The sequence below is a fragment of the Zonotrichia leucophrys genome, chromosome 1A (genome assembly GCF_028769735.1).
Source record: "Zonotrichia leucophrys gambelii isolate GWCS_2022_RI chromosome 1A, RI_Zleu_2.0, whole genome shotgun sequence".
Classification (NCBI taxonomy): Eukaryota; Metazoa; Chordata; class Aves; order Passeriformes; family Passerellidae; genus Zonotrichia; species Zonotrichia leucophrys.
The window spans coordinates 58530718-58546901 of NC_088170.1; the positions used below are offsets into that span (position 1 = coordinate 58530718).

The 16184-nt window shown below is 41.4% G+C and overlaps 1 protein-coding gene across 1 annotated transcript; it reads left to right on the top strand.

The window, feature by feature from the left end:
* Window positions 1–9617: 9617 nt before the first annotated feature.
* On the top strand, window positions 9618–14714 carry SYPL1 (synaptophysin like 1). The gene is made up of 5 exons (XM_064732918.1): window positions 9618–9755; window positions 10406–10524; window positions 11660–11864; window positions 12700–12888; window positions 13758–14714. The coding sequence occupies exons 1-5, from the start codon at window positions 9687–9689 to the stop codon at window positions 13872–13874; spliced, it is 699 nt and encodes a 232-aa protein (XP_064588988.1). The 5' UTR covers window positions 9618–9686; the 3' UTR covers window positions 13875–14714.
* Window positions 14715–16184: the final 1470 nt, after the last annotated feature.

Here is a 16184-nt window from a genome sequence, read left to right on the forward strand (position 1 = left end):
TTTTGTCCCAGCCTTAAATGAGATGTGACACACATGATTTGGTGAGGCAGTCCATTTGCTATTCCATTTTTTATTTTTATAGCAACTTAATGAATTTGTAGCAACTTAATGAAAAAAAAATCAAATCTATCTTATAGAAGGTTTTGTCAAAACTTTTAGGGCCTAAATTCTGCCTTCTATGAACAATATTCATTTTAAACAGGTGCTTGAAGTTCATATCTTAATGTAGATTATGTGCACATACATTTCATGCAAAGCATATACATATATATATACCTGTTTGAGGAAGATCCTAAAAAACCCACACTGTCTGTTTTGGATGTTAACAGCAGAGCATGGAGAAGGTAGAAGTTTTAAGCACTATGAACAGCCAAGAATTTGGTGCATGCTCAGAGCAGAAGGGATGAAGAGAGGAAATACAAGTGGATTTATGGCTTTGCAGAGCCAGCCCAGCTGGGACAGCCTCTCAGTTTGCTGCCCCTGCCCCTCAGAGGTTGTTGCACCTTCATGTTCCCAAACGCTGCCTGGGGTGACAGACTACCACAGGACCGATGAAACCAGCTCCTGGAAAACCCCTGGGAAGCTTGTCAAAACACAGCGTCTCCACACTGAAACACGAGCTGTGGTAGAGCCTGGAACCCCCTCCTGGGTTCCTGTTTGAGTTTCCCGGTCACTCAGGGAGGCGGCAGCGCTCAGGTGCCTCCCCCAGCACAGCCGGGCACTGCTGACAGGCCTAAAGACACATTGCAGTGGCACCAGCAGGTATGTATGACCCCAGAGTAACCACATAATTGAGAAACACAGATCTTCCTGCTCAGCTTTCTGTTCTTCAAGATTTTCTCTGAGCAAAGGGCTCGTTGATGAGCATGATGAATGGCTCGTGAATCTCTTCTACAGCAGGATGCTTACAATAAAATGGATTTGGAGCATAAAAGGCAGTGTTATTATAATTCCTCTGCCTGGCTGGCTTCTTGCCAGCCTCCTGCTGCCTTCCATCTCCCATCCCGGGAGGATCCGCCAGAACTGATTAGCACGAGAGAGCCCTGTGAGAAACGGAGGCGGTGTGAAGGAGGGAGGTGAGGGCTGGAGGGAGAAACCAGGCTTGCAAGCACTGACACAAGCACTCAAGTGCCTGGAGAGGTGGGAGAGCAATGAGAGTCTGCAAGAGGGAATGAGAAGAAAATCCCAGGCAACTCCTTCCTCTATGGGTTCTCCAGCCCTCCCACAAAAATGCTGCTTTGGTATGAGGAAAATTCAAGAGTGGCAAGGGGAGCACCTGCCCTCGGCTGCTGTCAGTCAGCAAACTGGTGAGGGACTCCAGGGCAGGAACTGGCCATGCAGACATGCTGCCAAATAATTCCCAGGCACATTTCAGGAGTGACAGTGGTCCAGGGATGGTTACAACCAGCACACAGAGCCATCATGGTTTGGAGGCTGGGGCTTTATGAGCAGAAAGTCACAGAACACCATGGCAGCTGGCCCAGAGCTCAGGAAGGCCCCTGGCCACATTTCAGTTGCTGCAGCTGAAACATCTTAGGAAATGAAGGTTTTCTGCTGTGTTTTCTGTTACATTTTACTCTGCATTCATACTGGTACATGCAGCATTAATAAGGTCTAGAAAGTTAAGAAAACTTTTTTGAAAATTGAAAAGTCTTAAAGCAACTCTTATACATGACTTTTAAATTCTTTCTATAAGGCTCAACTTTTTACAGCCCACGTACTTGAAAATCTGGACTTGTCAGGTCACATAAAGGAGATTCTTTTTCCTTTTGTTTTCCCTGTGATATTGCTTTCCTAGGATAATTTGCCAACATTGCAATATCCCTTTGCTCAGTTTTCCTGCCAGAGGTCATGCTCCTATTGAACCCTGCAGTGTGACAGGCAGGTACCAGTAGTGGCCCAATTTATTCCCTGACTCAGAGCAGCAAGAAAAGGCCGGGATCACTGTGTGCCTGCTTGATTTGTTTCTGCTAAATGTCGGGTGCTGAAGCAGTCTTTAGAAAAAAAGATGATAAACATGCAGCTGCCAAATTGCATTGCCAAAAGTGCAGTTTGCTTTTTCTACCTGAGCATGATCTTGGCCAAATTCTTGGCTTGCACCAAAAGACAGCTCACCCTTGCATTTGAAGGACCATGAACTTTTAGAATAAGGATTTATGAACTGAGTAGCATTTGCATTTAATGACATTAAGAAAGGCTTTTTCATTTACATGGGCTGCTTGAGACTTATTTAGTTTGTGTTTGATTTTATAGAGAATTTAGTCCAGTCAGATAATAACTGAATTAACTACAAAGTGACATTTTAGTTTTCTTGCATCCTCTGTTTCAGTTTTCACTTTACTTCTCATAGCTGTTTGCATTTTATTTAACCTTTATGTATTTTTGCAATTTATGATCTAAAATATATTATCTACTCAGTGCTGGAGTACTGATTTCATTGCTTTCAATTTCATTTCATTGCTTTCAATTTCCAAACAGACTCTGTAACAATATCTATTGTGTCTCATTTGGCAGACAAATATTACCTGTTTGACCATCTGCATTCCTGTATAGTTATTCCACCCAACTCCACAGACTTCCTTTCTCATCATTTAGAATAAGAAGTACTTGTACTGTTAAACAGATTAATTTTTATATTGTGGCCTGATGTCCATGACCTGGATTTGAGTTATAAACCTGTCATTTGCCAGGGGTCATTACCCCCTGATTGCATAAGCTGTTGTTACCAGGATAAATTTCAAATTCATCTGAAAATCACAATTAACCAATTGACCAGCTCTACAAATAAGGTCAGCCAACATCTCCTGTCCCTAAGTTCAGTAAGTTTGCTGCCAGACTGACTTTTGAGTTTTAGCTGCCTTGATTTGTGTTATAATGAGAAAAATCTCATTTCAGATTCAAATTACAACATTAGCTCAAGTGTGTTGGCAAGTCTTTTAAAGACTCTCATATTCTAAATATGTGCATAGATGATAAAGTAGCAAGATCTGAAATAATTACTATTTATATCCTTCCGTTGTTTCCTCCAAAAACAGCACTTTAGACTTAGATATTGTTTTCAAAATGATTAAGCTGACTCCTAGAATGTTTTTCCTAAAATGTTTTTGTTTTTTCAAGTCCAATAATGCTTCACAACTATTTCCATCTGGTAGTAATAGTCTTGTTTATTCTGGAACATCTTGGTTTATATTATGCCTCTGTGTAACAAAATCTATTGAAATCATGCAAAACACCACTCTCTCTGCCAAAGTCAATAAAATTACTACTTGTTGAAGAAAACAGTAAACAACAGAACTTCATAATGATGTCATTAGCACATACTTTGTCAACACTTGGAAAATCTGGAAACTTCAAGGAAAATAAAGAAGGAAAAAAAAGTAATGCATTCAGCTCAGCTGTATAATTAATTATACATAAAGTTTTAATGAGGTTTGGTTAAAAATGCAAACAATTTTCTAGCAGCATTTGCTTCACAGCAGCATGGCAGCATTAGGTCAGCAATCGGAGTGGATGCTGTGCTTTACCCATCCATCAAATAAGTGGGCACATTTTAAAGTTTCTGTAGTGCTGAGGGTCAGTGTGCTGCAGCAGGCCCTGAGCTGATCCTGAGTGCAGTTCAGGAGCCCAGTTTGATACTTTGGGAGCTCCAAAGGCATTTGGTCCTGCCCTGGGTTTTCTGCTGGGAGCAGAATTCTACTCTTTGTGTTCAGATGTTCCTGGGACGTTCCCTCAAAGCACCTTCTGCTTTGTGCATTCACAAGCTTTTTACACCCATTTAGTACAAAAAAATACTATTTATGGGTTTATTTTTTGTCCTGAGCAGTTCAAATGCATGACAGTATAACCTTGTGCAGAAAAGAGTGCAGCCATGGGTGGAGCATGTTTATTTAGCTGTCAGTGCCAACCAAGTAAAACATAAAACACCACAAAACCCAGAGGCTGGCTGAAGCATTAGAGGCAGATATTGCCTAAAGTGGCATGATATGGTCAAAACTTAATTTACTAGATTAGTTCTCAGAGATTACTGTCAAGAAATGAAGAGAAGGAAAAGAAGGAAATGAAGATTTCTAGATTGATCAAAAAGTATATTAATAGTGGCATACAGAGTTGTGCTTTGCTGTGAGGTACAGATCACGAGCAGTACTAAACACAGTGAGACCAGTGTATATTCAGAGATGTTGCTGGTGAACCACACTGAATTTAAGAGGTCTGGCTGCAGCAGAGAATGTTTTCTACCCCCTTTCCACCGTGTGGGAATCAGCATCCCTGGCATTCTTAATGGCTTGCCTTCATCCAGGAAATGCTGTTGTCTTTCAGAGATGACAAACATAAATTGGTAATAATTTATTAAATTAATCAAGATTTATCCTGAAAATGAGCCATTTCCACCGTGTGCACTGTCTCAAGGCGCCACTAGATGGTAGAACAGGACTCTGCACGGCCCCGCAGCCGCCCCGACAAACCCTTACAAACCACAGAAACCCTTCCAAATTCCCAGACAAACCCTTCCAAAAAGCAGCCGTATCAATCCTGCCTGAAGATTCACAGCTCCACAGTACAGCTTAGAATTGATATTCCAGCTGCCTACATCATATTCTTTGTCCTTTGTAGCTAATTTATGTTTCTCTTCAGTGACAGTTTTCTGAGGAGTGCTTGGAGAGCAAGGCACACCCCAGCACACTGCCCAGGGGAGTCGCATGGCACCCAACCAACACCTATGGAGTGATAAACTATGGAAATTATACCACAGGATTGTAAATTGTGATCCCCAGTGTAAATCACACTGCCTGGGAGGCAAGGGCAGCCGTAAGAAACTTCTGCTCAGAATCACCTTCCAGAGGAGCCACTGCCTCTCTGGGCAGGACTGTGTGCCCTCCTGCCCTTTGGAAATGGGCACAGAAATGTGGGGAGTAGGGGACACAACCACTTGCTCTTCTACAGGTATCCAGGAGAATAACAAGAATTTTTCCAGTAGTAGAAAATTTAAATTCAAGGCAATAAGGATACCAATAATAGTTCAGAAATAACTAAGCTGATATGAGTAAATGAAAAAGAGACAGTGTAAAATTACTAGATTTTTTTTTAATGGTACAATATCTTGTGAAATCCAACTTGTATTAGCCACAGAACTTAAAACCTGCTTGGATGTGAAAGATGACTGGCACATGGGGTGAAATATGTCTCCAGGACTTTCAGCAAAGATTACACACATTAAACAGTGATTTCCAAAGTTTTGGAGTAAAGACAGAGCTGTGCTACAGAAGTCAGGGAAAAGGAACAATCTAACTTAATGTTGTTGTTAGAGAGCCAATGAGAAATAAACTGAATAATAAATATATTTACAGGTCTAAAGAGGAAAGATTTAAAGAATCAGAGTGTATAAGCAAATAGAATCATGCAGGTACTTGAAAACATACAGATAACTAACAAAATGCAGATTATTACATGACAAGGAACTATCTGCAGACAGTTACGTGGCAAGTTTTATTTACTATGGGAGAAAGAAAAGCCCTTTCTTCACCTGGTGTTTCCAGCCCTGCTGAATAGACAGTGCTGGGGACAGAGCAGTCCTGGGCAATGGTTCCTCCCCTGACAGATAAGTATTAATTTAATCACCCACTTTGCTTTATCTGCAAACACAGAGCTCAGGACTTCCCTGAATTAATCCTTGTTTGGAGTGTGTAGGGGATTGGATGGGCAAAGAACACAATGAGCCATCAAGTTCCACTTGATGGGTTTTTAACACTGCTATCACAAACAACAATATTGCAAATATTCTGAATTTCCTATAAAACAACTTTCAGTGTTTGTCTTCTGTTGGAAGATCTTGTCAGAATCTCACACTTTATGTTCAATATAAATTATATTCTTTGATTACATGCAGGATCCTTTTGATAAACCTGTCTCTGTATAAATCTCTGCCTTCCCTGTGTGTACTCCCTTGAAGGCCAGGAGTAATACCTGTTAGTTATCTTCATTTTGCTAAGCCACTCAAGTTCTTTCAGTCTTAGAAAATGAGCTCTCTGTGACTCCTAATCATCCAGGTAGTTTGAAATTATCTTCCATGGCATTATTAAACGAGAGTTGCACAATACTTCAGGGGAAGCCCCTCTCTCCTCACTTTGCTGCCTCTGTTGCACACACATCTGGGACAGCCAGGAATCCAGGAATCCCACTGGCTTCTCCCACAGCTTTGTCAGACACCATGAGAACAGACATATAGATGCCACAGGTTTTGTCCTTTTTTTAACCCCCAAGGGATGGGACTCAGTATTCTGAGAAACAAATTTTTTTTCACTAATAATATTGATTTTCAGTTAAAGCTAATTTAGATACCTGTTTTCTAATTAAATCAGTGATTACATGAGTTTTATATCCTTCTAGAGTCATCAAATAACAGGCCAAATACCCCATAGAACCTGAAACTACATTACAGAGTCAAATATTATCAATCAGCCCAGTCTTTTGATCAGCTTAAGCATTGGCTAATCAGCAAAACCTGACTCCCAAATGACCATGCAGCTTGACATTAACTGCATTGTTCTGATTTAATTCTCTGTCAAGAGGGCTCTGCACCAGTCCCCCTACCTTTTTTCCTAGGAACAGAGATAAATGGATGGGCCTGTGCTGCCATAGCAGTCAGACATGTGGATCCCAAGGTTTCAGAGATGACCCTCAATCATTGTCCATATTAACTGAACTCCTTTATCAGCCCTGGCCAAACTGGGGGTGCTGGGTATTGACAACTGATATAGAAGCTTTAGCAGATGTTACTCAGCACTCCCCTGAGCCCTGCTGGAGTGGAAAGGATTTATTACATGATTAGCATATTAATACTGTCCTGCTTTTTCCCAAATACAGAATGCAATACTGGCTGTTGCTGCTCAATCCTTTTTTTCCCCTCTCTTTTTTTTTTATATTTTGGTCACTTTTTCTCTAAGTCAAGCTGATTTTGCAATCAAAATAACTTTTTTTTCTTTTCTTTTTTTTTTTTTTTTTATAGTGACCTTTTTTAGTGCTCCTTGCAAATACAGAGTCTTTTTGGCTAAACCTTTCCCTGCAGAGACTTGATCCAGAGTTGCTTTCAGGTTATGAAATTAGCCATTTGGAAGGACCACCTGCATTTAAAATGTTTGGTGTCACTTTGTAATAAAATCCACAAGCAGAAATGTTCCAAAATACTTTTAAACTCAGGGGAAGGATAAGTTATATGGAGTGAAAAATTAAGAGCCTTTCCAATTTTGAATTAGCGAGCCCACAGTTAGAACACTGTATGTAGTTCAGAGTACATCCATACTGGACATCTGACATCTGAGAAGGCTTGAGGATAAAAAAAAAGCATAGAAATCAGGACTGAGAGCCTTTTTGGAAAATGTTTTAAATAATGAAATAGTTTTAATTAACTGACAAGTGGAAAAGCAGAGTAATCAAACCAATATCTATAAAAATTTTAGGAAGATACATTGCTTAATGCAGAAGAAGGAAGACAAAAAATTACAGAGGCACATTGTATGAGAGGACAGAGTTACTTGGTTCATTTAGGCTGAACTAAGACTGTATATGCCACTTCTTTATGGAACAGATTTTATTGGCATGGAGGATGCCAAGAAGATGAACAAATAGACATTTCACCTTGGTTTATCCCTAGTTTTATAGTCCTGTTTTACTCCTTAAAGGCACTGGCTGTGCAGGCAGAGAAGCTAACCAAGGTGGCTTGAACTCTCAGCACTGCTGGTCTGGGTTTTCTGGGAGATTCACGTGCTATTTACCAAAGCAGCTAAAGAAATGAAAGAGCCATCCTTTCCACAGCTTTAGCTTGTACTGCCTCAGGATTTGCAGCAGCAGGCAGATGTCAGCACCTCTCTGGTCATTGCACAAAAAAAATCTCCTTGAATTGAGTGAGCATGGCAGAGCCTGCAGCCACTCAGGCAGTGCAGCAGTGCAGCCCCAGGCCAGCTGAGCACTGCCTTTGTTTCCATTCCCACAGGTAGTTCCCAGCCTGGAAACTTCTCCTGTATTCCCACCCTTGGCTGGCCTCCCATGGCTTATCCACAGCAGGAGCATGTGTTACACAGCAAAACTCAGCCAAGCCCCCAGACTCCCCAACCTGAGCAGTCCTTCCTCACCTGCTGGTTGCAGCCCCACAGAGCACCTTGTGCTGGTGCTCACAGGGGTCCCAAGATGAGAATCTTGACTCCATGTTTCAGAAGGCTTGATTTATTATTTTATTATATATATTATATTAAAACTATATTAAAAAAGTAGAATAAAGTATTTCATCAGAAGGCTAGCAAGCAAGAAAAAGAAGAATGGAATGATAACAAAATCCAGCGACTGACAGACAGTCTGAGACAGCTGGACTGTGATTGGCCATTAATTAGAAACAACATGAGACCAATCACAGATGCACCTGTTGCATTCCACAGCAGCAGATAATCATTGTTTACATTTTGTTCCTGAGGCCTTTCAGCTTCTCAGGAGAAAAAAAATCCTAAGAAAAGGATTTTTCATAAAGCATGTCTGTGGCAGCACCTCAGCTTGTCAGCCCCAGGACTGGAGAGTTGCAACCCCTCAGCAGCTCCATCTGAGCCAAAGGAGAGCTGATCCTGGCAGTGCTGGGACTGAGACCCTCAGCACACCTCCACCACCTCCACCAGCCCCACAGCTGAGCACGCCTCTGCTGCCCTGTGGAGGCTGCAGGCCCCCTTTGGCACAAGCTGCTGCAGCCTCTAACTACAGCCAGGAGCTGGACCCAAAGCCATCTCTTCCCTTGGCATCTCCTCAGCCCCTTCCTCAAGGCTGCCTGGCAGCAATAATGGCACTCAGCTGGGAGCCAGGGCCTTTGGCCAGGATCTGCTTGCAGATCTTGCTATAAACTGCCAGATCAGCTGGATCCTGCTAGAAGCAGCCTCAGCCTCCTGTAGTCACCCCTTCCCAAGAGCAGCACCTGACATTCTGGGCTCCTCAAAGGCCCCCAGCAATCTCAGAAGAAATTCCTACAGGATCTTGAGTCAGAGCCAGGAAACTGGCAGTGAGTGCTGTGCCCATGGCCACCTTGGCTATCCATGGTCTCTGGCCAGGGAACAGGGAAGGGGGCAGCCCCTCTGAGAGTCCTCAAACCTTCTTCACCAGGAGCTTTAGCTCTTCACTTTTACTGATGGTTAACATATCAGCAACAAAGTGCAGTCACAGAAAACAAACAGAACTAAAGCTTAAATAGTGAAAGACAGTAAATTAGATTCTGGCAAGCACATGGACAATTAAAGCTTAAATAGCCAAAGGCAGTCAATGAGATTTTGGCAAGCACATAGACTGTCAGGTGCCTGAGCCTCGTTTGCCATCAAACCATCAAGCTCAAGGTACAGCACATGTAACTGTCCAAAGCGTGCTGGGTGGGAGAGAGGAAGAGGTAGGAGCTGAGGAACTGTTGCCTCATTGCACAAAATGGGCAGTGCTGTTCCCCCTGGTGACAGCCCCTGCACCATCTCCCCAAGCTGAAGAGCCCCAGCTGGGTACCTGGGGGTGGGTCCATGGGGCTGAAGAGCCCCAGCTGGGTACCTGGGGGTGGGTCCATGCCCACCTCCAGGTGAGGGGTGTGGCAAGAGCTGCCCTTATAGGGACGTGCCAGGGATACTGCAGCAGTTGGCTGGTGTTGGTTCCTGCTGGCTGCCTTGGTCTCTCCCAGGATGGTGGGTTTGAGGATAGACATCACCATGCTCCTGGAGCCTCTGGGCTTTGTTAAGGTCCTTGAATGGGTGAGTAGAGCTTGGGGGGCTGTTTCCTCTGCTGTCCCTGGTGTGGGTACCCCTGGGCGGGTGTGAGCCCCTGGCCTGACAGACCCTGCCCCAGGTTGCTGCTGCTGGGTGTCCGGCACTGGGCTGCTCCTCAGCCGTGCCCTTGGACTGCAGATACATAAAATTGGTGTGGTAATTACATGATTGTTGATTTAAGGTCTGGATTGTGAGAAAAGAGTGTGGTAAAAAGTGACAAAAGCTATTCAGAGAGTTAAGTTAATATGTGATACTCTGAGCATGTACTTTCTGTTTGAATTCATAGTTGTGGATATGCAAGACTTGTAAAAATGTTTTCTGTATCACCTGCAAGAAATACTATGCTGGCTGTTAGCATACAGAAAAACCCCAACCAAATACAACCCCCAAAAAATGTTCTGTGCAACTGAAAATAAATTATTCAGAAGGCACTTTTAAATGGGCTTTGGTTAGCAGTGTTGCTTATGCTTTTGGATTTTAGAAACTTGACATTTTCTTCCTGACATCACTTCATACTTCAGCTTTGCTAACTTTGTTGCTATTTCTTGTCTCTAGCTATTTCAGCTAAATGTTGAGTTTGCTTCCTTTGAGCTCTAGTGGTGTGCACTAATGTGTCTATGTATCAATTCCTACAGGTTTTTGCCATCTTTGTTTTTGCCACATGTGGAGGCTTTCGAGGTGAAACTGCTCTTCTAGTTTCCTGTGAGGGTGTGGTAAACAAAACAGTTACAGCTGCTTTTTCTTATCCATTCAGGTGAGCATTAGCTCTTCAGTTATTACTTGATAATTGCTTTTTATTCCCCTTTTCCCTATCTGCCTCCTTATGAACGTGTTCTTACTGTAAAGTGAAGATGTGAAACTTCTGGCTTGCTCTGTAGCAGCAATAAAATATTTAGTTGAAGTCATTCAAAGCACTGTATTTGTTAGTGCCTTATAGAAAGAAGTAGTTAGAAATGGCAGTAGGCTGTTATGCTCTGTATTATTCTATCTTAAGCTCCAGTCTAGCAGTGCATGAATCCTACAGAAAGTAATTAGAAAGACAAAAACCACAATCCATTTTAACAGCCTAATTCTTCATCAATTTGTAGCTGCTTTGGAGGTCCAGATAAGATTATTTTGAATGTGCCATTATCCTATTTTTGTTCAGAGGCTGCATGGAAAACTCTTTTCAGTTTATTCCAGCATTATCTTGGTGAGGCTGTTGGGCACAAAAAACCTAAATACTTCAGTGTCATTGTGGTGCTCTTGTAGAGACAAGCTCCTTTCCTGGAGCAGGAGGAAGGAGGATTCCTCTCAGTTCTTGCAGCTGCACAACTACAGGGAGTGCAGGGTTGATGTTCCATATGTGTTCAATAAATGTAATAACATAAATAAATATGGAAATTGATTCAATGGACAGCCAGTAACAGTACAGAATTTGGTCACAAAACCCAGCATTGTAACCCAGCATTTGGAGGGGAGAGAGGATCTGAAATAATTCTGTGCTGGTCACATGGTGATCAATGGTAGTCACACAGCTTTTTTTATTCAGCTTCAGTGCTTGTGGGTTTTGTAGCTAACTGCCAAGTAATGTTGCTGAGTCTGCTTCCAAATCAGGAAAATTTGTTCAACTGCTCTAAAAATGCAATTAAGGGTCTTCTCCTGAAGGTACTGTTGTATATCTTAGTGCAGGACTAGATACGATCTTTAGAGAGCTTGACAAATCTTTGTGTTTCATAACTGATTATTTACATATCTGTAGTGTATCTTTCGGAGTAAACTTATACAATCAGAATGCTGAAGCATGGAGTGTAATTAATGAAGTACAATAATAATGAAGTATAAACAATGAAGCAAATGAAGCTCCCACTGTGTAGCAAACCCTGACTACATGGATATAATCTTCACAGGTTGAATACTGCTGTATTTAGTGCACCAGACCCAAAAGGCTGTGGTGGCACCTGGACTGATGTCTGCCTCGCGGGTGACTTCTCCTCTTCTGCACAGTTCTTTGTTGCACTGGCAGCATTGGTGTTTGTCTACTGTGTTACTGCCCTTGTGGTATATATTGGATATAACCATGTGTATCAGCACAATAACAAATTCCCACTAACTGTAAGTAATACTGAGGTGTTTTAATGGCTTGGCTTTGAAGCTGCAAAGGGATGAGAAATATTGCTAATGCGAGAATAATTGGTGAATATCCAGTAGTTACAAAAGTTAAATGCAGTGTGAACACAAGTTTCTCAGAGTGGTCCCTACAGCACTTTAGCAGAAAAGGGGCCCAAAGCCCTTGGCCATCCATGGCATCACACCTTATGCAGTTATTGAAGCAGTGGAATGAACTTTCACTTTTCCAGGTGAACAGTATCTTCACCACAACTTTTCTTTTGTATCATGCAATTGAGTATATAATTGTTCCATAAGTGGAATCTCCTCTGTTATTCTGACATTTTTCTCTGTACAGAGCACCTGCTGCAATTGGCAGAGGAAAATAGTTACATTGTGAATTTCAGTCACCTTCAGTATTGAAACTCTGAATAAGAAATTTCATAACGTGCTTGAAAATTGACTTAATGACTTTTCAAACCAAATTTTAGCCTATCAGCCACCCAGATTTAAATCCTCTGCCTCTATCCCATCACCCTCACTTTACTTAACTTTGGTTTAAATTCTCATAAAATAGGTGCTAGGCATCTGATTTTAGAAACAGATTTCTTAGGTTAAGATTGTCTTTTGCATCTATCATGCACAAACACATTGTTTTGTAGCAGATTATCAACACTGAGTTGTAACTATAACATTGTTAATGACTAAATTTTCTTGTGACTGTTATCACTGATGCAGTTATCTTGGTGATATAACTGATTCTGTCCCTGCCTTGCTCTCATGTGTATTCCTTATTCCTGAAATTTTTTTTAACCTATTAATGAGTATTTCTCTTGTGTAGGACTTGGCAATCAGTGTCTTGATAGCCTTTCTGTGGCTGGTCAGTACTTTTGTTTGGGCAAATGCCCTTGCTGACATCAAGGTGTCCACAGGAGCCAGCATTGTTCCGGGAATTGAGTCTTGCAAAGCACCAGGAACAACTTGCCATTTTCTTTCTGTGACCCGCATGGGAATCCTGAATGTGTCAGTGGTATGTATGCCTTCCACCATATGAGTACAATAAATGTGCTGGGAAACAACAAATGGCACCTGAGAGCCCTGTTCTACTGACTGCATGTGTTGCTCTGTGTTAAGATTTCTTTATGGGTTATTTGTCATTCAAGTCTATGATTTCTGTGATAAAACTCTGAGCTAATATTTTCTTGGAAGAAACAAGTTTTTTTCAGAAGGAAATTAAGAGAAACATCTTGCAGGATCTGCCTCTAGAGCTGTTACATGCAGCATTTCTAGACACATTTGAGTGTCTATTTATGCTTTTAGCCAAGAGCAACTTAAAATATCTTACTGAGCCACCCAAGTGGTTTGATGACTGATATAAGTAAAGAGGAAATGCTGTGCTGATGCTGAACCTAACTTCTTACTCAACTGTGAGGATTTTTACACATCAAATTGAGGTTCCTTGAAACATAATGGTATGAAGCTCATGTTCGTACAAAGAACACTTCATATTAGAGCAAATTTGGCTTATTGTGTGATCTTCCTAGTGAATCCTACCTTTCAAAACTCAGGCTGTTATTCATTGGCCTAATAATCAGTCATTTGGTATGAGAGTGCATGTGTGGGGGTGCTTAGTGAAAAGAATTTGTCTAATTCTGTGCAAAGTATGGAGTAAGTTTGACTATCTGGTCTACCAAGAGCTCTGTTAAATAGCTAAAATAGCTTATATTTCTCTGAGGAGTTTGGAAATGTCTTGTTCAAATGGAAGGGGTGCTAAAAATAGTGCTTGTTACTGGTTTGTCTTGAAGAGACTTTCTGGCTTGTTTTAAAAAAAGGAAAACAAAACCCAATCAAACACAACAAACTTAATATTATATTTCCCCCCTTTTTCTTTCTCTACAGGTATTTGGCTTGCTTAATATGATTTTATGGGCAGGAAATATTTGGCTTATATACAAGGACACCAACTTGCACAGCCAATGGAACAGAATTTCTGAAAGTCCAACTGAAAGGGTATAAAAACAAGTTGATATTTTCAAGTGCTTCCACTTTCCATGCTCTTGGTAGTGTGATATGAGCCATTAGGATTCATTTCAGCAATGACTGATAATTCATACAAACTTCTATTTTGTACTATGGTTTGATGGAAGGTCTTGGGTACTCCAACTGAAGTGTTTAATTATCATGAAATACATTGTGTCTTTCAAGGCTGTGCAGCATTGTATTGCAGTTTTTGAAGAGCAAAATGAAGAGGTTATCTGGATGCTGGCCCTTTCTGGTTCTTAAATTAGCCTTATAGGAGGCATGGCTGAGAAGCAACTCTATCTGGGTTATTACTGCACCATGTTTTCCTCTGAAAAATGGAAAATAAATTCATCCAGGGCAGGTGAAAATGCAGTTTAGTTTCTTCTGGCCACTGATAACTAGCAAAAGTCACCTGAGTAGAATTCATAGCTCTGTCAAAGTTGCAGCCAAGATGTGTAGGTTCCCAGACAGTCCTTTCAGATCATTGTATCAGATCTGCTGCTGAGCCTGTCAGGAAGGACATTACTCCTATGTTTAATATGCTGTTACTGTTTAATGGCTTGGGGACAATCTCTGAACAAGGCAATTTGTTGAATGAGTTCATAGCTTCTAGTCTCACTAATATGAGAGTTTGTATATGGAAGCAATAGATGATGGAGGTGGGGGTGGGAGGAAAAATAAACTATGGCCCAAAACACTCACAAATACTGTACAAATCAAAGTTGATATAGTCTCCTACTGCTTAGGCTTTTTTTACTTTTGAGATGTATGAACAGAGTTTGTACGTGAAAGGATGGAAGGGGAGATGTCTGAATAAAACAAATTCTTCATTGATGTTCAGCTCATTCATTGGGAATGGTATTTGGGTCTTCTCATGTGGACTTCTTTGTTAAGGTGTCTGACTCTCTGTGAATTGCCCAGAGAGAATGCTTCAACAAACTTAATACGAAGGCTGTTCAGTTCTTTTTGGTTTGCTTAAACTGTTTGTGATGAACATAGACATAGTAGTGTGTATATAATGCAAATTGGAATTGTTTGGTGTGCCAGAGCTATTGACCTTCTGATAGTAAACTGTACTGGCAAAGAGTCCAATAAAGTCACTGTGAGTACTGCTGAAGGAATGTGCCTTGAGAAATCCTTGCTGCTGCAGCAGTGCATGCAGATGCATTCCCTGGCTTTGCAGCCTCTGAGGCAGGGCTTTAGCTGTGGCTGGAGGAGTTACCTGTGCCGCAGGAGGGGCTCTTACACTGGGGCCCTGTGGGCTTTTTGGTAAAGAGGGTTATGTATCACTCCTGCAGGCTTCTGCTGCTCAGCACTTCTTTCTGTCTGTTCAGAACAGAGACTTTTGTAACTTATAGTTATCCAGATTTTCATTTGAATTGCCCTTTGGAAGAGGTAATACAGGCAATTTTCACTTGTTGGCATCACTGTGCAGGTTTATTTATTTAAAAATACATATTTCATCCTAAAATCTGAAACTCTTGTTTTCATGTTGTCTAAGAAAAAAGATGGTAATTATACATTAAACTTTTCAATCTTTGGGACTTATAGATAATAGGGCTAAAAATTTTAACTTTATTACCTTTAATATTTTCAACAGAACTATGTTACTGTCTATTTCTTACATGCTTATCTATTTTGTCACACATAGACTGTTAGTTAATGGTGTGGCCTACCTGTAAAATGATAACAGTGAGTATTTTTGCACACATCAGAGCTGTAATGGATTAGATCGGTATATACCTTATTGATGGCTGAGTTCTAGTCAACAAGTGAAACAGAGCTGGAAAGCTTAGCACACTGATTTTTTCAAAAAATAAATTTCATACTCAAAAAGACATCCTTTGTTTCCTTAAGGCTGAAAATTTACCCTTAGACTTTTTGTAGAAGAAACAAGTGTGTCCCATCCCCAGAGTGCTGTCCTTCAAAAAATGAGGTGATGGAAGAGGCAGGGCTATAGGTGGTAAAATAGCGATTCACAAATAAGAGGTTGTGTTTTGTACAAATTCAGGCTGCATGTGTGTCTGTTCCACAGAGCTAAATGCAGAGCCAGGCTGCTGTTAACAGGCCAAGGTAAGTGTGATAGGTAGTCCACAGTAAGCAAGATTTTAAGAAAGGAAAGGTAACCCCATGTGCAGTTCTGGCTTGTTAGGATAAAGCTGGCTCCCCTCTGCGAGGGGAGGGACTGACAGAATCCTGCAGGCTTTGATGGCTGCTTGGCCCTGCAGCTGGGATGGCATGGGAAGCATCCTGCAGCAGGGGAAAGCAGCTGCTCTCATTTGTCCTGGACCCCCACAAAGGGCT